A 17696-nucleotide genomic window follows, 5' to 3' on the forward strand; every position below is an offset into this window, starting at 1 on the left:
TGAGCATCGGCCAATGCATTCAGAATTTACTGGGTGTAAAGGACAGGGATTACAACACACAAATGTTATTTCCCAAACAGCAGCATTAAAAAAGGCATAAAAGAACTAAATGCCAGATATGCTATAAACAAGTGGCAATTATCTATGTGCATCCTATAGAGCTCTGCAGAATCCAAGAGAGAATCAAGTGCCTCCAGAAATTTCTTCCCTCTCTTCTTTCAACATGGACAGAATTTGCTGCCTGAGGCATCTCAGTGCACAGGCATTTGTGCACATGAACACACAAAATCACTGAGATGTGAAAAGGAGCTGGGTCTGTTTGTGACACTATCCCACATCCATAAGAATTAGCAGGAACTTCATGAGTGAAGTCTATTGATTAACCAAACTATTCTCTACAACCTGCCTAAACACTGATTTCCCATTAGGGAACATGATCTGGCCCCAGGATAGATTATGGAAATCAAATGACAAAAATGCCAAAAAAGCTCAGTCGCAGCAATTAACAGAGTCCAGGATTCAATCAAGTCAAGTTATGGCACATAAAAGAGGCTTTAAGCCTGATCATCTTTAATCAACTCGGTTTTATTACTAATGAATTGTCAAGTGCTATCAACAATTTAAAAAAGGACACATCAGAATTAGTAAGTCTACTATAAAACTCAACAATAGAGCACCTATTGCTCTTACAGAGACTGGAAATGATTACAAAATTGTTAAGTGTTCATCCCTAAAAAATGACAACAACTATGGTTCCTTCAGAGAAATAGTCTGTGGAGAGGGAATATGGGATGGCATTTGAATGTACAGGCATGGCTATGTCAAAAGCAACTCAGATGCCAAAGCCATCAGAAGATTTGCTCTGTATTCTGCAGTTCCTAAATCAGGGATTGCTGTAGGATATTCAACACAGAATTATGTAAAGACCATCATATAGCCCCAAACACATCTGTAAATGAAAATCCAGCTGGAAAGTTTTTGGGATGCCTTCTTCTGCTTCTGGCTTAGTGGTGTCTGCAGCCCTGAGCATTTCTGCACCAATCATTAAATAGAAGGGACATAATCTCAATTTGATCACAGAAAAACTATAAAGGTGGTTCACATTTAGAAGAATACAAGTCTAATATGTGCTTTTGACTGTGAGGAACACAAGTACAACTCTAGCTTAAAAAAGTATATAGGAATATAACAGGAGGACTTACACTGGCCTGTTAATGGAAGATAGCACAGCTAAAAAGAAACTGTTTTAAGTAATGTGGCAAAACTATTTTAAGTAATGAAGGTGGGGGATGGAGATAAGAACATCTATAAGAAATCACTACCACAGTCCAGGCATAAACATATTCTGAAAGGTAAAGGTTGCAGAGAAATACAGCAGAGCCAGCAAGAGCCTCAGCTGGGCAACACTGGACCAGGAGAGATAACTCGAGGCATGTCTTGTATGCACACTGAGTTTGTAAACCTCGTAAGACATTTAGCCAGGGACATTATCAGCCAAGTGCCAGATTTCTGGAGGAGTTTGATCCTCTCAATTTGGGATTCCTTCCAACAGGCAGATTAACAGTGTTAACCAGACACTACTTGTCACTGCCTATCTGAACTCCACAACTGTGTGGGAGCAACCTTACTGTTGCTACCTTTATTTTTTTAATAAAAGACAAATTTATTGGGAATCAGAGTGCCACTGAAGCACAGTTGCCATTCAAAAATATTCAGCATCTCAGCTGGTTATAAATAACTTTTCATGTGGGAAGAGCATGGCTTCAGTAGCATAGGAATAATGTGAGGTTCTCATGACCTTGTTTAACACTTCCTTTTGCTTAGCATTCACATCCAGCACTTCGTGCTGACAGACTTAGCAAGAGACACTTGCCAGTAAAGCTCAGGGAACACTGGGAGATGGAGGCACTTGAGACTGTATTTCTACTGGAGGTAAAAATCCTTTCATAGTTATTTGGCAAGTGAGGAGAGGAATAAGAAGTTCCTTTTGGGAACCTCCTTCCAATGCCATAAAACTCAGCTCCTGAAAAGGGGGTCACTATGAAAAATTCTCTCTTATACTGTACTTCCAAGCTATGGAGATGGAATGGAGCACCAAAGGCCTCTGCAGTCCCTGCTCCAGGGCAGAGATGGATTTCATTTATGCTGCTCCCAAGGACATGGAAGTACACCTGTGTCTTACCACTGTCAACTTCTTAAACCTATTACAGTGTCATCATTCATCAGCTACACATCCAAATTACTCTGACCACATTTTCTCACAGCTCAAATTATGGCACCTTCTTTTTATTAGAAAATACATAATTTTTGTTTCAAACAACTGTTTGACAAAACCCATCAAACTTGTCTAGCAGCCCTGCTTCTGTAAAGACTCACTATATTCTGTTCAGAAAAAAATCTAAAAACATTTAGCTAATACCACTTCATTTGTTCCTACCTCCCTATTCTTTCTCAACACCAGGAAGGCACCTATTCTACGAACAGCATGAAAGCAAAATAGTCCCACCCCATCTCTTGAGCCACACCATGATGCATGGGATGAGCCATATCAAAGAGATATTACAGCCAAAAAATAATGGTTGTTTTTGCATGGACAGTTTAAGCTACTACAGAATCAGACATTTGGTAGCACAAAATCACAACTTTAATTCATTCAAATGTAACACAGCATTAGACACCAAATTAGCACTTCTAATTGCAAGTGCCTGGGCAGTTTCCAGGTTGCCCTTTCCAGGGAAAGACTACACCAGCTAAAAGATAACAATGAAATTTAATCAGCATTTCCCGCCTCCCATGTGCTTTTAGTCCAACCACAATGGACAGAGTAATTGAGTTCTTATCCAAATGTCTTGCCAATCCACCAGTAAAACTCTACAAAAACCTCAAAACATAGCATCACCATTCTCCTTAAGGTGCCTTCCTGGGTTGTTCTGCTGACAATTAAGATTCAACAGTCAAACTTCATGAAAGGGCAGTGTGAAACGAATTAATTTTCATTTAAAATGTGCTTGAGTCCTTATCTCCAGAAAATTAGCATTAATTCATTGCACTCATTCTGCCAATTAGCTATTGTTCCAAAATGCTATGGAGAGGGACCAAGGAGGAGGGTTACATGGCTTCTGTTGAGAACCATGAAGTCAATATGACATCTCCTGCATCCCTTCACCCACCAGCTGCATCACAGATTAAACTGAATGGAGACATGTCATGGTGCCACACTGCAAACCAAGTGGAAACTAACTTTTCCACATTAAATAATTTTCTTGAAGCATTTTGAAAAAAGATTACACTTTCCCCGAAGTTCAACTGTGGATTTGTACATTCAACACCTTAAAATGGCAAAATCTGTCAGAAGTAATTGCTTTTCATTTGAAGCAGTTCAAGGGGTTTCTTCAGTGAAGCAGACTGTGTCATAAATACAATCCACAGACATTCACTCACTGTGAAAGACGGGGACCTCTTCATTAAAACCTCACGCTGCAAACCACGGTGCCCATGGGTAAGCTTAGGGTCAGGGAACAGGAAATCTCTTGTATTTTCTTCATATGTAGCTAGAACTTTTCCCACTAAAAAGAAAATACATACTTTAATTGGAAAATAGACAAAGCCACACAGCACAGACACCACACACAGAGCCATGTTGAAACCAGGATAAATTCTGCTCTTTACAAATTAACAGCATGGCTGTAAAACTCCTACAGCACTAGGAAATAACCTCATCAAGTTAAATCAGCAGCAAAAATGTGCAGCATCTACTATGAAACTATGTTTCAATGTTACTGGAAAAAAATTAAAGAAGATTGTGTTAACTCTTCTATAACAGGCACATGAAAGGTTTTCTTCAGGTAACTTTTCAGTACTTTTCTTCCTTCTTTCCCTTCCATGCCCCAGAAAAAACCCAGTATTTTAATGGCACCCAATCCCTTATGAAAAACCACCATTCCATACTACAGAACAGTAATAGTAGAAGTAAAAAGAAACACAAGCAACAGCAAAATAATTATTTTAAGTTTTTCTCAATCCCCTGGCTTCCTACTTCTAAAAAAAAAATGCTTTCCTTTAGAGGTAAACCCTTGAATGTATATTGTGAAAAAATGTAACTTGTGCTATTGCAGCCATCTTGCTAGCTTATGTTGGGCTGTATCACACCTATGTCTGAGCCCTGAAAATAAATTCTTATGCAAGATCCTTTACCTTCCCACAAAAAAAAAAAAATCCCCATTCACTACATTTCTTCAAGTAAACAGTCTGTTAAGTCACCTGAGAGAAGCAGTAGTTTCCTTGAAAGTACTAAGGACAAGTGACAAAGAGTGCTTTTAATACCACAGTTTCCAAATGAGTCCTCTTTAAAACTTGACTTGATTTCCAATAAAATGCAGATTTACATTATTCATGGGAACACTTGAATTTCATTAAAATAGATTTTTATAATCACACAAACCAATAACAGAAGTATGACAAATCGCTATTTATTATCTTCACACATCCCAAGAGACCTGTAATACTTATAGTGAGGATAAGAGTTTTCCCAATGGTCACCATTAAAATGGAAGGAAAAAAGTGTCACTCTGAGAACAAGATTATGCACTCTGAAATTTCACAGACAGCCTCTCTAGAAGTGAATTGTGATGCAGTTAATAATTATGCACTGGGTGATTTCAGTTTATTTTCCATTTTTAAAATATTATCACTTTCCTAAGCCTGAGTATGATACATTTAAATATTCAGTTATTATTCTCGTTCAAGAATGAGATCCTCTTGATCTATTAACATTTTCTATTCAGAGGACTATTTGTTGAAGGGCTTTCTATGTTGTTTGTGTGTTGAAAAAAAGTGATTGTGCTGTAATGGGCAACGTCCTCCTGGAAATTCACCTATTAAACTGCATAATTTATGAAAAGACTGATACAATACCTGGAGGAATGAGCTGTATCAGTTCAAGTACTGCTGTGTCAACTAGAAGGGAAAAAAGTTTTTTCATAAGTCAAAACAAAAAAAACCTAAAATGAAAATTCCCATAGTCAAAGCCCAAGAAAAATGAATCACTGATTTAAGCTTCACAGCACTGTACATCTCTGCACTATTTCCACCACACCAATAATAAGATAAAATTAAGTATAGCTTGCATAAATATCGTAGATTAACATAATGGCATTAGCAGGGTACAAATGACAACATTAAATCTGATTTAGAACTTGGCTGCCAAGTTTCTCCTCTTCTAAAAAAGATTATGCAAGCTTTGCCCCCTTTACAGACAACTCCCATGTGGGGGTGCATATTCCTGCAGTTTGAGTTCAGGTCAGTGTTTTCTTACCACAATTATTATACACATGTAGCAAGACACAATTTTCTTAAAAGTGAAAATAATAACTTTATAAAAATCGGAGGTTTATCCTTCTATAATTTGAAAATTAATCAAATAAATGACCATATAAAGGAACCCACTACCAGATAACCAGCTGGACTTTCAGTCACTTATGACTTTTTACCCTTTTCCTTTTCCAAAGCATGTAACATACATTTCTGGAGGGGTTTTATTAGATAATAGTGGTTACCCACTAGTTTTTCAGAGAACAGGCTCCTGATATAAAAACTATCACATAATTTAAACCTCCAAAGCATCTTTAGAGCCCATAGATGCATGGCATTAATAGATATAACATCGTATACAAAACCCCAGAACTTACACTCCAGTAACTTCACAAGGTCTCCAGGGTCAACTATATTAGCAAATTCCTGATAAACAAACAAACAAACAAACAAATTAATAATAATAATAATAATAATAATAATAATAATAACACAGTCAAAGTAATCAAATGGACCTCTTGGGAAAGCAAAGGGAAAAAAGCCCCAAAAATCAATGCTCTTCCTTGCCAAGATGGTTGTCAAGAGTCATATCCCCATTCAAAAAAGAAAGGATACTAAAATTATTATTTGTAACATGATCAATTTCATTGAAAACCCGCAGTTCTTGTTATATACTTTCGATCCATACAGAGTTCCCTCTCTGTACGTAAATAACAAAAAATAATTTATTGTGAAGAGTGGAAGATGTAAAGGCAAGCGCTAAGAAAATTTCAAGTCTAAGAAAATTTCAAGAGAGAAACATAATTTGCTGCATGCACTACAATTCTGATTGGTCAATCTTCTCTAATTTATTAGTAATGCTTTAAGCTTCATTTTTACAGAGATAACTTCTCAGTCTCCTGTTCAGGTTTTTTTCTTTTTTTTTTTTAACCTGAATCCTGTGTGAATAGACAGCAAGGAATAGGGGAGGATGTTGCACTGGATGGAGGTCCCCTACATTACACTGAAAACAGCATTCAGTACATTCCCCTTAAGAAGTTTGTGTTATGATTGCCTTTAAGAATGGTGGTCTTTTTTACTCTTCAGAGGTAGTGAAATTATCACTGTTTGTTTCTCATCCCCTTCACCAGAGCATCATTCTGAGCAAGTTTACTCAGCCTGGTTTTCAAAGTGCTGGGGAATGCTTAAAGGAAAAGAACTAGAAAGGGCAAAGTATTATTATTCATAGGTAGTGAAGAAGCCAGATCATATCTGTAAGATACTGTGTTTCATTATCCCTGTGGTACTAATAATGAAGCTAGAAGGGACTCAGAAGATGTGATAAACAACTATAAATTACAGGGCCAGAGTACCAATCTGGGAATTCTGCTGACAAACCATGAAAAAAGTATCTCAAAGGGAGTAAGATGTCACCAAAAAGGCTCGAGCTGCTATTTTATCTTTCTACTAAATTAAGTTGCCTCTTCTATATTGTACAGTCCCTGTTCTTCACCTTGCCATAATTTTTAGAACAAAAACATTCAGTCCCTTTCAAGCCAGGAAAACAGACACTGAAAAGGGACAGTTCACAAAAGAATCAACAAACACCTAAAAAAGTCTCATCATACATTAGAATCTTCAGTACACAATTCTTGAGTCCCCATGTGGATAATACAGGCACACCCCTCCTCTGTGCTAAAGAGAAGCAGGAGATAAAATAGTGCCCCATTCTCAGTGTGATTATTTGTGCTCATGGGTTTTGCAGACAATTTTTGTGGAATTTGTGATGGGGTTTATTTGGGTTGTATCAGCCCTTGACATATCTTACCTTTTCAAATACTAGTCTTTCTTGAAAGAAGAGTGGGAACACTGCAGGGACACATTCAGTTTTGTGGTACTGCCCAAGTACAAAGACACTGAGATAAAGTTCCTGTTTGTCTTTCAGCTGCACTCCAGGACAAGTTATCTGCAGGAGTAACACACTCATTAAACAAACTGAACTTTAGCTAGACAAGCAATGGCTGTTTTCAAGATAAAAATGAAAGAGTCAGGACTGAAATGGTTGATTTGTGAAAGTCAGGATGTAACAGACTAGAGCGAAAAAATTGTTCTCTAAAACAATTCTATTTGTACAGACTGGTCAGGGAAAAAAGTAACCATTTTAAAACAATCAGGACCAAATTTTTCTTGCTTAAGTAAACACATGCTATTGTTTTCAACCAAAACTGAAACCCAAGGCCAGGTTAATACAGTTTAAGGTATGCACGGATTGTGTAAGGCACAATCATCTCCTGCAGAAGACTCCTGTAGAATGAAGTCTACATGATGCCTACACACGAAACCCCACCCAAACTTCAGCCTAACTGCAGAATGAAGCTGGTAACTTTACATGCTTAGATATCCACACTCTGTCCAACCACCATAAAGGGCAAGTTTATTTGCAAATTTTCTGTAAATGAGAAAAAACAACTGTTGTTCCATCACCACCAGACACATTTCTTCATTTCTCTGGGAAGTTTGGCTATCTTTAAACTCAAAGCAGGGAAGGCTTCTCGCTAGGCTGCCACAAATCTCTCAACTTTCTCTGCACAATTCTTAAATTCTTTAAGTAAGAAGACAGTTTGTTTTTAAAGTTCTGTGTACACAACTCATTGCAGAACTATTTGCTATTTTCTCCAAGACACGTGGATTTATTTTATTTCCCTGACAGAGAATTGACACCTTTCACTTAAGTTCTCCTGCTCATTTTTATGTCAGTATTAGAAATAGGAGGTTGTCTCTTCCAACATAAGGTTTCTGGAGAAAGTGTTCAGATTTTCAATTGCCAGGTAGAAAGACAAAGGAGGAGAGTGATGGAAATTAAAATAAGTGGTTTGGTTATAGTCTCCTACTCCCAAGTGAACATTTTACTTGAGAAATCCTAACTGGATTTAAAAGAAATCTACATAAACAGCAGGAAAACAGGTAGAAGAACTAAACCAAAACAGAGTGTGATAGATCACTACACATAAAGCATAAGGTAAAAAAAGGGTTTCCTCTCCATATAAATGAGGGCTTCAAATCCACAAGAAAAGTGCCAGAATAATGGATAACCCAATTGAAACAGTCTGTCAAGCATTAAACAGCTTGTATGACACTCATGCAGTTGCAAGTGTGAATAGGAGTGAGAGAAACTCATTTCATTCATACAAGGAAAAATCCTCCAAATTACATACTACATGTCGTATCAGCTTTACTTCTCACTTTTGTCTTCGATATCTTTGTAGAGTTTACAACCATTTTTAGCTGGAGTTTTGTGCCTTTCACCTTAGAGAAGGGAGCCAATGTTTGCCTATTTATTGAGATGAAAAGTAAGAGATTTGAAGATGCTGGAATGGGCAAATGTGACAATAGGTCCCATTTTTTTCTGGCTATCATGTAAAAAGAAAACAAATACTTAGAAATGGGCATGTGGGCCAAGGTAGCACATGTGGAAACTTGTGATTCTACTGCCCTGGAGATAAACTGCACAATTCATGACCTGGGCTGGAACACCAAATATATGTGGCCATGTAACTTTAAAGAGTTCCAAAAATGAATGACACATGCCTACATGCAGCTCATGACAGCTATTCTGTGACATGCAGAGCTCCATAACACAAACTGAACCTCTTTATCTGACTGCAGACTGCTCCAGCAGGATGAGGGATTATTTTAAAGATGGTAAGAGTGTTATCTATGGATCAGCTAAGGAAGAGGGAGATCAGTGCTGCAATTAACTGACCTCACAAGCAACCTCAAGGACCATGAGAAATTTCTAGGACAGGGTTATGCTGGACATTTCTGCTGAAATTTCCCAGAAGGATGGAAAATGTGTAGCAACCCCCAGTCCCTCCACTACTAGGATATCACAAATAGCCATAAAGAATTCACTTAATTAAGCTCACAGAAAAGGACAGAATTCTGCTGATCTTATAGAGCACTTATTACACACAGTCCATGGCAGGATAAACCAAACTAAAAAACTACTTAGTCTTTAAGTAAGGCCTTCCATTTGAGAAGAGAAATAAAGAAAACTACCAGCAAGACAAACGAAAGAGCTGGGGGACTCAGATTGGAGAAGATCTTGGAATTTCATTAAGTCAAAGGAAGCAAAACCCATCTGTATCCTAAAGCAAGGGAAAAACAAAGAGGACAGAACTCCTGACACAACTGGACAGACTTCAAAGTGGGTGAAGGAATATGCAGAACACTGTAAAAAGGGCAGAAAAACAGATTAGAAATTTGAACAAGACTTTGGTCACAAATAAAGCAAACAAAGAGAGAATTAATGGTCATAGCATAAATCAGCCAAGATGTGAAAGCTAACAAATGTATGTCCCAAACAAACTGAATATTTTGCCTTGGTTTTAATAAAATTTGACACAGGATAAAAAAAGACAACTCGAAGAATTAAATGATGGAAACAAAAGTCAATCAATATGCACTAGGCCTGGACCAAGAAGCCACAGGCAGGCTGAATCATGTTCAGCACATGTTGTGAAGGAGTGTAATTTTTCTTAAATGAAATTTAATAAAAACAGGGAAGGTAAAATCTGGTGAAAAATAATAAACACAAGGACCATGTGAGACAGAGAGATCTGAAAACTGATAACCCCAATGATCGAAATATTTAAATATTCAAAAATAAAGATATGGATGAAAAGATCACTAGAAAAAGTAGCACACATTCCATAAAAACAGATCAACCAAGCAAAACTTTACATTTTCTTGAAAATCCATTTTCCGGATAAAGGACATAATGAGAATTTATTATTTATGATGAAAAAGGTAATAATATTTAGTAGAGAAGTTAGTATCAAAGATGGTACAGAGCTAGCCGAAGAATAGCATCAATAATGTGAAAAAAACAGGATGTATCAAGCTGAGGTTACCATTAAAAACATTCCTCTCTGTATACTGGGATTCATGTCTTTTAACATTTTTAATGATCCTGACTCATCATCCTTTACATAGGATGAAAGTCGGACTTTTTTTCCCCTACATCACCAAAGACAAAAGCAAGACCCCATTTGGAATGTGGGGTCCAATTCTCACTCTGACCAATGCAAATTCAAAGTGGAAGAGTAGCTCCCATCCCAAGATGGTTCGAAGGCTGGTGAGTCCATCACACAAAATTCTACCAAAAATACCAGGTTGCTTTAGCTGATGAAGATCAACTGGGAAATGAAAGATCTGCTGCCCAAAAAACACATCAAATGAGCAAACGCCAAGGAAAGAAAAAATTCTTTAAATGAAAAGCCAGCGTCGACATTTGTGTAAGAGTAGTCTCTTTCCATTCTTATTTGTAGCCCTGAGAGCAGGATAAATAACAAATACCCCACACCTGAAAACTTGTTCCTGGCGAAATGTCTTCCCTGTACTCACTCCTGGCACAGGAATAGCTCACAGCCAGTGGGAACAGAAAAGGAAAGCACACTGCCCTGCTCCAGGAACCTTGGCATTGTGGAGACAAACACCAGCTGTTGAGACAGCACAGCAACACCGCCAGGGTGACACCCTGGCCATCCATGTGTGGAAATCCACAGCTCTGCTTCAGAGCAGCCACTCAAGTTTGGGAATAAGGGTAGCTAAGCAACTAAGAATACCTGGGCAATTTCCCGGTATAAACTTCCTGGATCTGCACTCGGGTTTTGTGGATGGCATCTGGTGATTGCCTCTCAGCAGCAGCTATTATTTTATATGTGGCAGCGCTTGCTCTGGATTGCAGGACCAGGGCATAGGGAGCCACCACTTCCAGGGTAACAGGGCACTGCCTAACACAGCTACTCCTGCAAAGTTTTCAGGAGAATGATACAGCTCTTTGCTGTGTTCCTAGCTTGGACATAAGCAGAAAACTTTGCAAAGTGCAAAGAGTACAATCCTAACATAATTAATGTCCATACTTTCCACTTGCACACTTTCTGACCTCACTCCCCGCCATGTAACACCCAGATATTCAGAGCTGCCCAGAGCCTTGAACAAGCTGCTCTTTCCTGGGACTTGTTTTGCTTTTAGCTTTTTCTTTCCCCCTCTCGAGAGTGCTTTTCCCTACACCCTACAGCTTCCCAAGAATCAGTGTGTTTCAAGAAACACCTTTTCCACAGGAAAATGACAACTCCAAAGCGGCACGGCTGTTGCTAACACCAGCGGAAGGGCGGAGGTACGGGGACAAACACACCCCACAACTCTGCCACAGGAAAACGGGAGCTGCGGAGGGGCACGGCTGCTGCCAGCACCACCGCGGGGGCGCAGGGACCGGCTGCCGGAGGATGCCCGCACACAGGGGCTGGAACGCCAGACAGAGCGCGGCCCCCGCTCGGCAGCAGGGCCCGGAGCGGCCCCCAGAAGCTCCGCCGGGCCGGGAGCGCGGGGCGGCGGCCGGCCGAGGAAAGCGGGGCGGGAAGCGATGCCGGAAGAGCGAAGAGCGGCTTCTCCTGGCGGCCGCGGCCCGGCTGAGGCGGGCGGGGAGCGCGGCCCGGGCACTCACCGAGCGGAGCTCCAGCCGCAGGACGCAGCGCAGCGCTTTCCGCGGCATGGGCGGGCGGGCTGCGGGGCCTGCCGGGTCCGGGCCGCTTGGGCTGGGGGGACGCCGTTGTCACGGTAACCGGGGCGAGTCCGGCCGCAGCGACCGCTCCGCCCTCCTCAGGGGCGGTTTCCCCTCCCTCCCCTCCCTGTGTCCGTGCCCGCCCCGCGCTCGCTGCCATCGCGCTGCGGTGATGAGGGGCTGTGCTGGCCCTGCCCTCACGCGTCCCCAGAGCGCTCATGTCGCTTTCCCGTCCGCCCCTCGCTGTTCACAGGGCCTCCTGCCCTCACAGAATCGGCTAGGTTGGAAAAGGTCTCTGAGATCGCCGTGTCCAACCTCTGGCCGAACACCACTGTCTCAGCTAGACCGTGGCACGTCCCGTCTATCCTTAAACGCCTCCAGGGACTGTGGCTCCGCTACCGCCGTGGGCTGCCCGTTCCAGTGCTTAATGATCCTTTCCATGAAGAAATTTTTCCCAATTTCCAGCCTAATCGTCCCCTGGCGCACTTTAAGAGTATGTTCTCTTGTCCTCTCACTAATCCTGTTCTTCATCCCTGCTCATCCCAGAACCTTCTCTGGTTCTCCCACCTTCCCACTTCCTGATCTTAGGCTGGCTCGTCCTGGCACTGCTCACAGGGATTTGTGGAGCTGCAGGGGCTGGAGTGTACCAAAAGTACCATAGATAGTAGATAAAATAGTACCATAAATAGTAAATAAAGTACCATAAACAATAGATCAAATACAATGTCCAGCCTCTGCCTCCTGAAGGTTGGACAGTGACAGTGACGGGTGATGGAGCACTGGTGTGAAAGCACACGTGTCCAGTGTGGGGCAGGGAACCAGACAGGTCACAGGCAAGGACAGGGCTGCTTTGGGGCATCCAGGAGGAATGTGGAGCTCAGGAGGTGTCAGATTCCTCCAGCTTCTTGATATGTCAGATTCCTCCAGCTTCTTGGTCCTCCTGCAGAAAGGTGCAGAGAGAGCCTTCTCTTCAGCAGAGGGGTCTCAACTAAGTTTTATACATCTCCAGGCTTAAGTAGCTAAAAAGCACTGGATTGCCATGCCTTTTTTTTTTTTTTTTCCCTTTTTTCTTTCACTCTTGATACAATTCACTGCATCCCGTTGTAGAGATCTGGGCCCTTTTGACTCAAGTATCCCATTTTAATGTCCTCTGGGTGAGACACAATGCACAGGGTATATTCTAGCTGGTGCCATCTTTGAAGACTTGTCTGCACACTCACATCTGAAACTGTCGGTTTATTCCTACCCTTCCACAAACCCAGATTTATGTCCTTGATCTTCACCATTTTGGATATTCCCCAATGTCTCTGCTGCTTAGTTATTCTCAGAGTATTTGTAATCCCATCCAACACTAAAGTAGTCTTGATTTCTGTCTTGGCAAGTGCAAGTTATTTCAGCCTCAGACCTTGAGGGGATTTCGGGCTTTAAATATTCTTTCCAAGTTCCCAAGTACAGCTGTAGGAAGGACAGAAAATTTTAATTGCTTCGAAAAGAAAGCAGTGGCTCAAATGTATCCCTTGGCTTCTTTAATTTTAATTTTACAATTTCAAAGAAAAATCATGCTAAGTGATCTGGAAAGAAACAGCTTTCTCAAAATGCTTTGATTTCTCTCTTTGTATTTTGGTTTTGTTTATTTTTTTAAAGGAAATGGCAAAGAACATGATAGGCCAGTGCAGACAAAAGTGAAATCTATAGATGGATTAAATATCACTACTAATACTTGATACCAATCTTTTAAAATAAATAAAGGATTGGAAAGTCAGGCCTTTTCATTAATGTGACTTCTGTAACAGCTCTAAGGTGTGGGGGAGGTGGTTTTTTTTTTTTTTGTTTCTGTTTAGGTGGTTTTGGATTTTTTTTTTTCCTTTTGTCTTAGTGAAGGATTCTGTGTTTAGGGCCTGGCAAATTCTCTGTAGACTTCTAGTACATATATTAAGGAGGGGCTTACTCTTGGATAAAATAATTTTCTAAGCATTATCAGTCTCAAGGTTATGAATAGCATCCCAGAGTTAATGAGAAGAAAATTCTCACAGATCCATAGCTTCAGATGGTAACAGTATTCAAATGGTTTATTGCTTATTTTCAGCTACCTTTCATACATATGCTTTTTTGAGGGATAAATAATGTGTTAAAGATTGTGAAGAATGAGATATTATGGTAAGTGTGGCCATATAAGAACAGAAGATAGATAAGTGCTGAAATCAAAAATGGTATCATGTTTGTGATGAGAATTTAATATCCATGTGCAGAGCCCTGGAACAGAAGTACTTTATAGCCCTTGAAAAAGGAGCACAAGGCAGGACAGAAAGCAACTCCAAAGTGATAAGGCAGTGATGAATTTCAGTGCTTTTCCCTGGCAAACCTTCTGTTCTGCAGAATTTCTGCCCCTTCTCCCTGCTGGGCCTTGGGACGAAAGGCTGCTGCTGCTGCAGTGCTTTCCTCTCCAGCCCTTTCTGCAGCAGTGAGACCCAGCTGGACCTTCTCATTTTTGTTAAAATGCATGATTTACACTTGCATTTGCACTGCAGGAACAGTAATGCAGGAATCTGGGCAACAAAGAAGGAAAACAACTTTTAGTAAAAATCCATTTCTAATAAGAAAAAAACTGCTAACCAAAAAGACAAAAAAAGTGCTTGCTTCTGTAATAGATCTGAGATTTTAACTGCTGTAAAATTTCCTTGCTGTGAAAGCTCATGAATTCCTTTGCTTTTACAGCAGTAAATCATCTTCTAATACTACTTATACTTAGTTCCATGTATTAAAAGACTGAATGACTTGTCTGCATTGTGTTATTTTTTTTACAATCTACTCCAGTTATGGACTTCAGCTTTTCCTGTCTTGTGGGCCCTCACACATGGCTGCTACAGAAAAGTTGTGATGCCATCAAAATATTCAATGTTGCTCTTATTTCTACCACTGCAAAATAGAAGTAACTGTCAAAAGATTGAAGTTACACTCACTTAAGATAATTACCTCAAGATTTATATCATATTGTTGTAGTTCTTGTGATGGTCAGGCATCAGGAGATTCAGTGCATTGAAATATGCTACAAAATAGGTAAAGTGGGAAAAATAGGAAGAGTCAGGTTTGCAAACGGTGGGTATTCAGAATCTAAAAAATACTAGGGATTAGACAGAATTAGATCAGATCAGGCTGGAGATCAGAGAGCAAGCCTAACATCACTAAGTTTGTCAGAGGCTCACTTTCAGCTAAGAAGCCAGGATGGTTTTCACCATTTCTTAGGAAGCAGAACACTGGGTGCAAAGTGGTATTTCACAGTCATCCTGGCAATCAGAGTGAAGGGAATAAAGGAGCTTTCCACATTTTGCCACCCTCTGCTACAGTTCTTAGGAATATTGTCAAAGGTCCATTTCTGCCTAATTTGAGCCCCTGATGTTGCCCAGGCAGCCAGAGGAGACATCTCTGTTCCTGCATGTCGAGCCTGTTATTTAGATATCATCACCGAGCATGACTGACTTACCCTTAATAACTGAGGAGAATTCCAGGAAGGCATTTGCTCAAATAACAGCAGTAAATTACAGGATATGGTAAGATTTCCACATTAGAAAGGCAAACAAACAAAACATTAGACTGTGTTACTTTAGAGAGGAGAAAAATAAGATGTAATACAAAGGAGGTACCTAAGGGACTGAATAATGTGTAGAAATAAGTTCTTCTCTTTGCACATGCCTATTTATCCTTTCAAAGGACACGTGCAGTGAAATTAAAAATGACAAAATCAAAACTGATAGAAGAAAGTACTTTAGATAGTGGAACTTGTTATCACAAGGTATATTCAACATTTTTCCAAACAGAATTAGGGTGCTCTGGGGACCCCACTGGACAATACTCTCTTGCATTAATTTTGATCTTCTGACTCACTGTGAGGTTAAATGTGCAATCCACAAAAGTTGGTCCCTGTGCAAAGAATTGTAGTTGAGGAAAACAGGCAGCAGAAGTTAAGACTAAATAATCCCAGAACACTATAGAGCAGAGCTAGAAGAATTTTGTGAGAGATTCTAATAGGATCTAAGGGGACTGAAGTGAATTGGATTACTGCAGACAGTAATGTAACAGGGAAAGGTAGAGTGCTAGATTATTGATGAGGACAGAGGATGGAGATTACCTGAGGGTGCCAGCACACTCCTCACAAAATACATTTTCATCTAATCTTTCTATTTTAAAGCAGGAAAAAAAAAGTTGCCCAGAAGTTCCCATTCATTGATATCTATTGCTTTCGAAAAAGGCCACAATGATTTTGTTGATCTGTCTTATTGAGCGTCTTGCTCTTTCCCAACATGCAAAGACACGACTGGGCAGAGCTCATGGCTTTCTTGATGTATCTATGAGTTAGTTGCTACAGGCAAAAGGCCACCTGCTCATGTTTTTGTGTAGGTGAAGCAGTGATTTTTCTTCGCCATGCCCTCCCAGTCTCACCAGTGCCTTTTGCAGGGCATATTTACTGCACATCTGGAGAAACTCAGCGCCTCTTTAACATTTCACTGTGGCTCGGCCGTGACAGAGCAATTCCTCCATGTTGCTGCTAAGTCAATACTCACTTTGGTGTGTGTGAGCATTAGCTTCACTCATTCTTGATGTGTATCCTGCCTGCAACAAAAAAAAATAGGCAAACTATCTGAAGACACTGAAGTTTTCTTAACATGTAAGCTGTTTTCCATGCTGTCTGCTAAATTCTTTCTTGACTGGCTGCAGCTAAAGAAATCAAACCTGATTTGATTACAGCCACTAGAGGACTATTCCAGATCTTGAATTCAGTTGTAGTAATTGGAAACTTGTGTTGTAAAGGAATCATCTAAATTCATCTAAGAGATAACTTCTTTGAATACGGTCTTAGGAATTCACAGATGGCACAAATTCAATCAGCCAAGACAGTATTAGCTTTGTACCCCAGAAAGTTCTTAGTCTGTCCCTTACTCAGTTCAGAAGAGGTAGCATTTTTCTTTGTGCTTTACATTTAAAATAAATTATCTTAGATGGAGACATTGCCCCAACAAAGTTTTTGCCAGAAACAAAATTCTTCTAACCAAGTTATAAACCCCTGAAAATAGGGCTTTATAATGGGAGTGCTGATAGGCCCTTAACAATAGCATTGTGAATGGCGCTGCTATAATTAATGATACTTCAGAAAGATTTATGGTCCTTAGAAAGAGATAAAACAGAAATATCATTGCTTCTTTGCCTCCCATCATTTTATCCTCTATGAAATTTTATGTGAAATAAGTCAAATGAAAAATGTAAGCTCTTAATCTTTTCCCAGAGTCCTGTCTCTCACTTGATGAACACTTTCACAGAATAAATTAGAGCTTTTTATTCCTTATGTATGTACAGCTTTGTATTTAAAAAGCAAAGAAAAGAACGTTGTTGGCTTGGCAAAGCAACTCAAGACAACGGTCATGGAGGAAGCAAAAATTACTCACTATTCTTGTCTGTTTTTCTTCCACCCCAGAGACAATGACTCTTGTCTTGCAATAGTTCTGAGCAGCTTGGTAGTGTCCAAAAGTACTCTGTAGGGAAGATTCTCTGCTGACGGAAAGTCAGCCACAATGACTCTGGCTGCAACAGCAAGAACCCAGTGGCCTGAGCAGAAAGCCAAAAGCTGTGGCTTGATTACAGCAGATAGTACCTTTGTGAAAACACAGAATACTATATGGATATTTAATTTAACTGGGAAAGGCATAGCAAGAATCAGTTACTGGAGGCTGAAGCTAGAAAAAAATTGAATTAGATATTTGGCATTATACTGTAACAGAGAAAGGGAGTAACCACTGGAACAGGCTATCAAAGAGAAAGTGAATTCTCCATTTCCTGACAATAGTAAAGG

The 17696-nt window shown here is 40.1% G+C and overlaps 1 protein-coding gene across 2 annotated transcripts in view; it reads right to left on the reverse strand.

The window, feature by feature from the left end:
• Positions 1-11960, reverse strand: part of SPATA6 (spermatogenesis associated 6) — a 36268-nt gene extending 24308 nt beyond the window's left edge. The window contains exons 1-5 of one of the 2 annotated variants that reach the window (XR_008438333.1): positions 11798-11959; positions 7118-7255; positions 5688-5736; positions 4915-4956; positions 3442-3566 (exon numbers count right to left, since the gene is read on the reverse strand). Coding sequence is in view for 1 of the 2 variants with exons in the window: in XM_053985021.1 (XP_053840996.1) it covers positions 3442-3566; positions 4915-4956; positions 5688-5736; positions 7118-7255; positions 11798-11845 (402 nt within the window). In the remaining variant the exon portion in view is untranslated. Of the gene's footprint in view, positions 1-3441; positions 3567-4914; positions 4957-5687; positions 5737-7117; positions 7256-11797 lie in introns of both variants that reach the window. The other variant, XM_053985021.1, reaches the window with a different exon arrangement.
• Positions 11961-17696: the final 5736 nt, after the last annotated feature.

This window comes from Vidua macroura, chromosome 9 (assembly GCF_024509145.1).
Source record: "Vidua macroura isolate BioBank_ID:100142 chromosome 9, ASM2450914v1, whole genome shotgun sequence".
NCBI classification, from domain to species: Eukaryota; Metazoa; Chordata; class Aves; order Passeriformes; family Viduidae; genus Vidua; species Vidua macroura.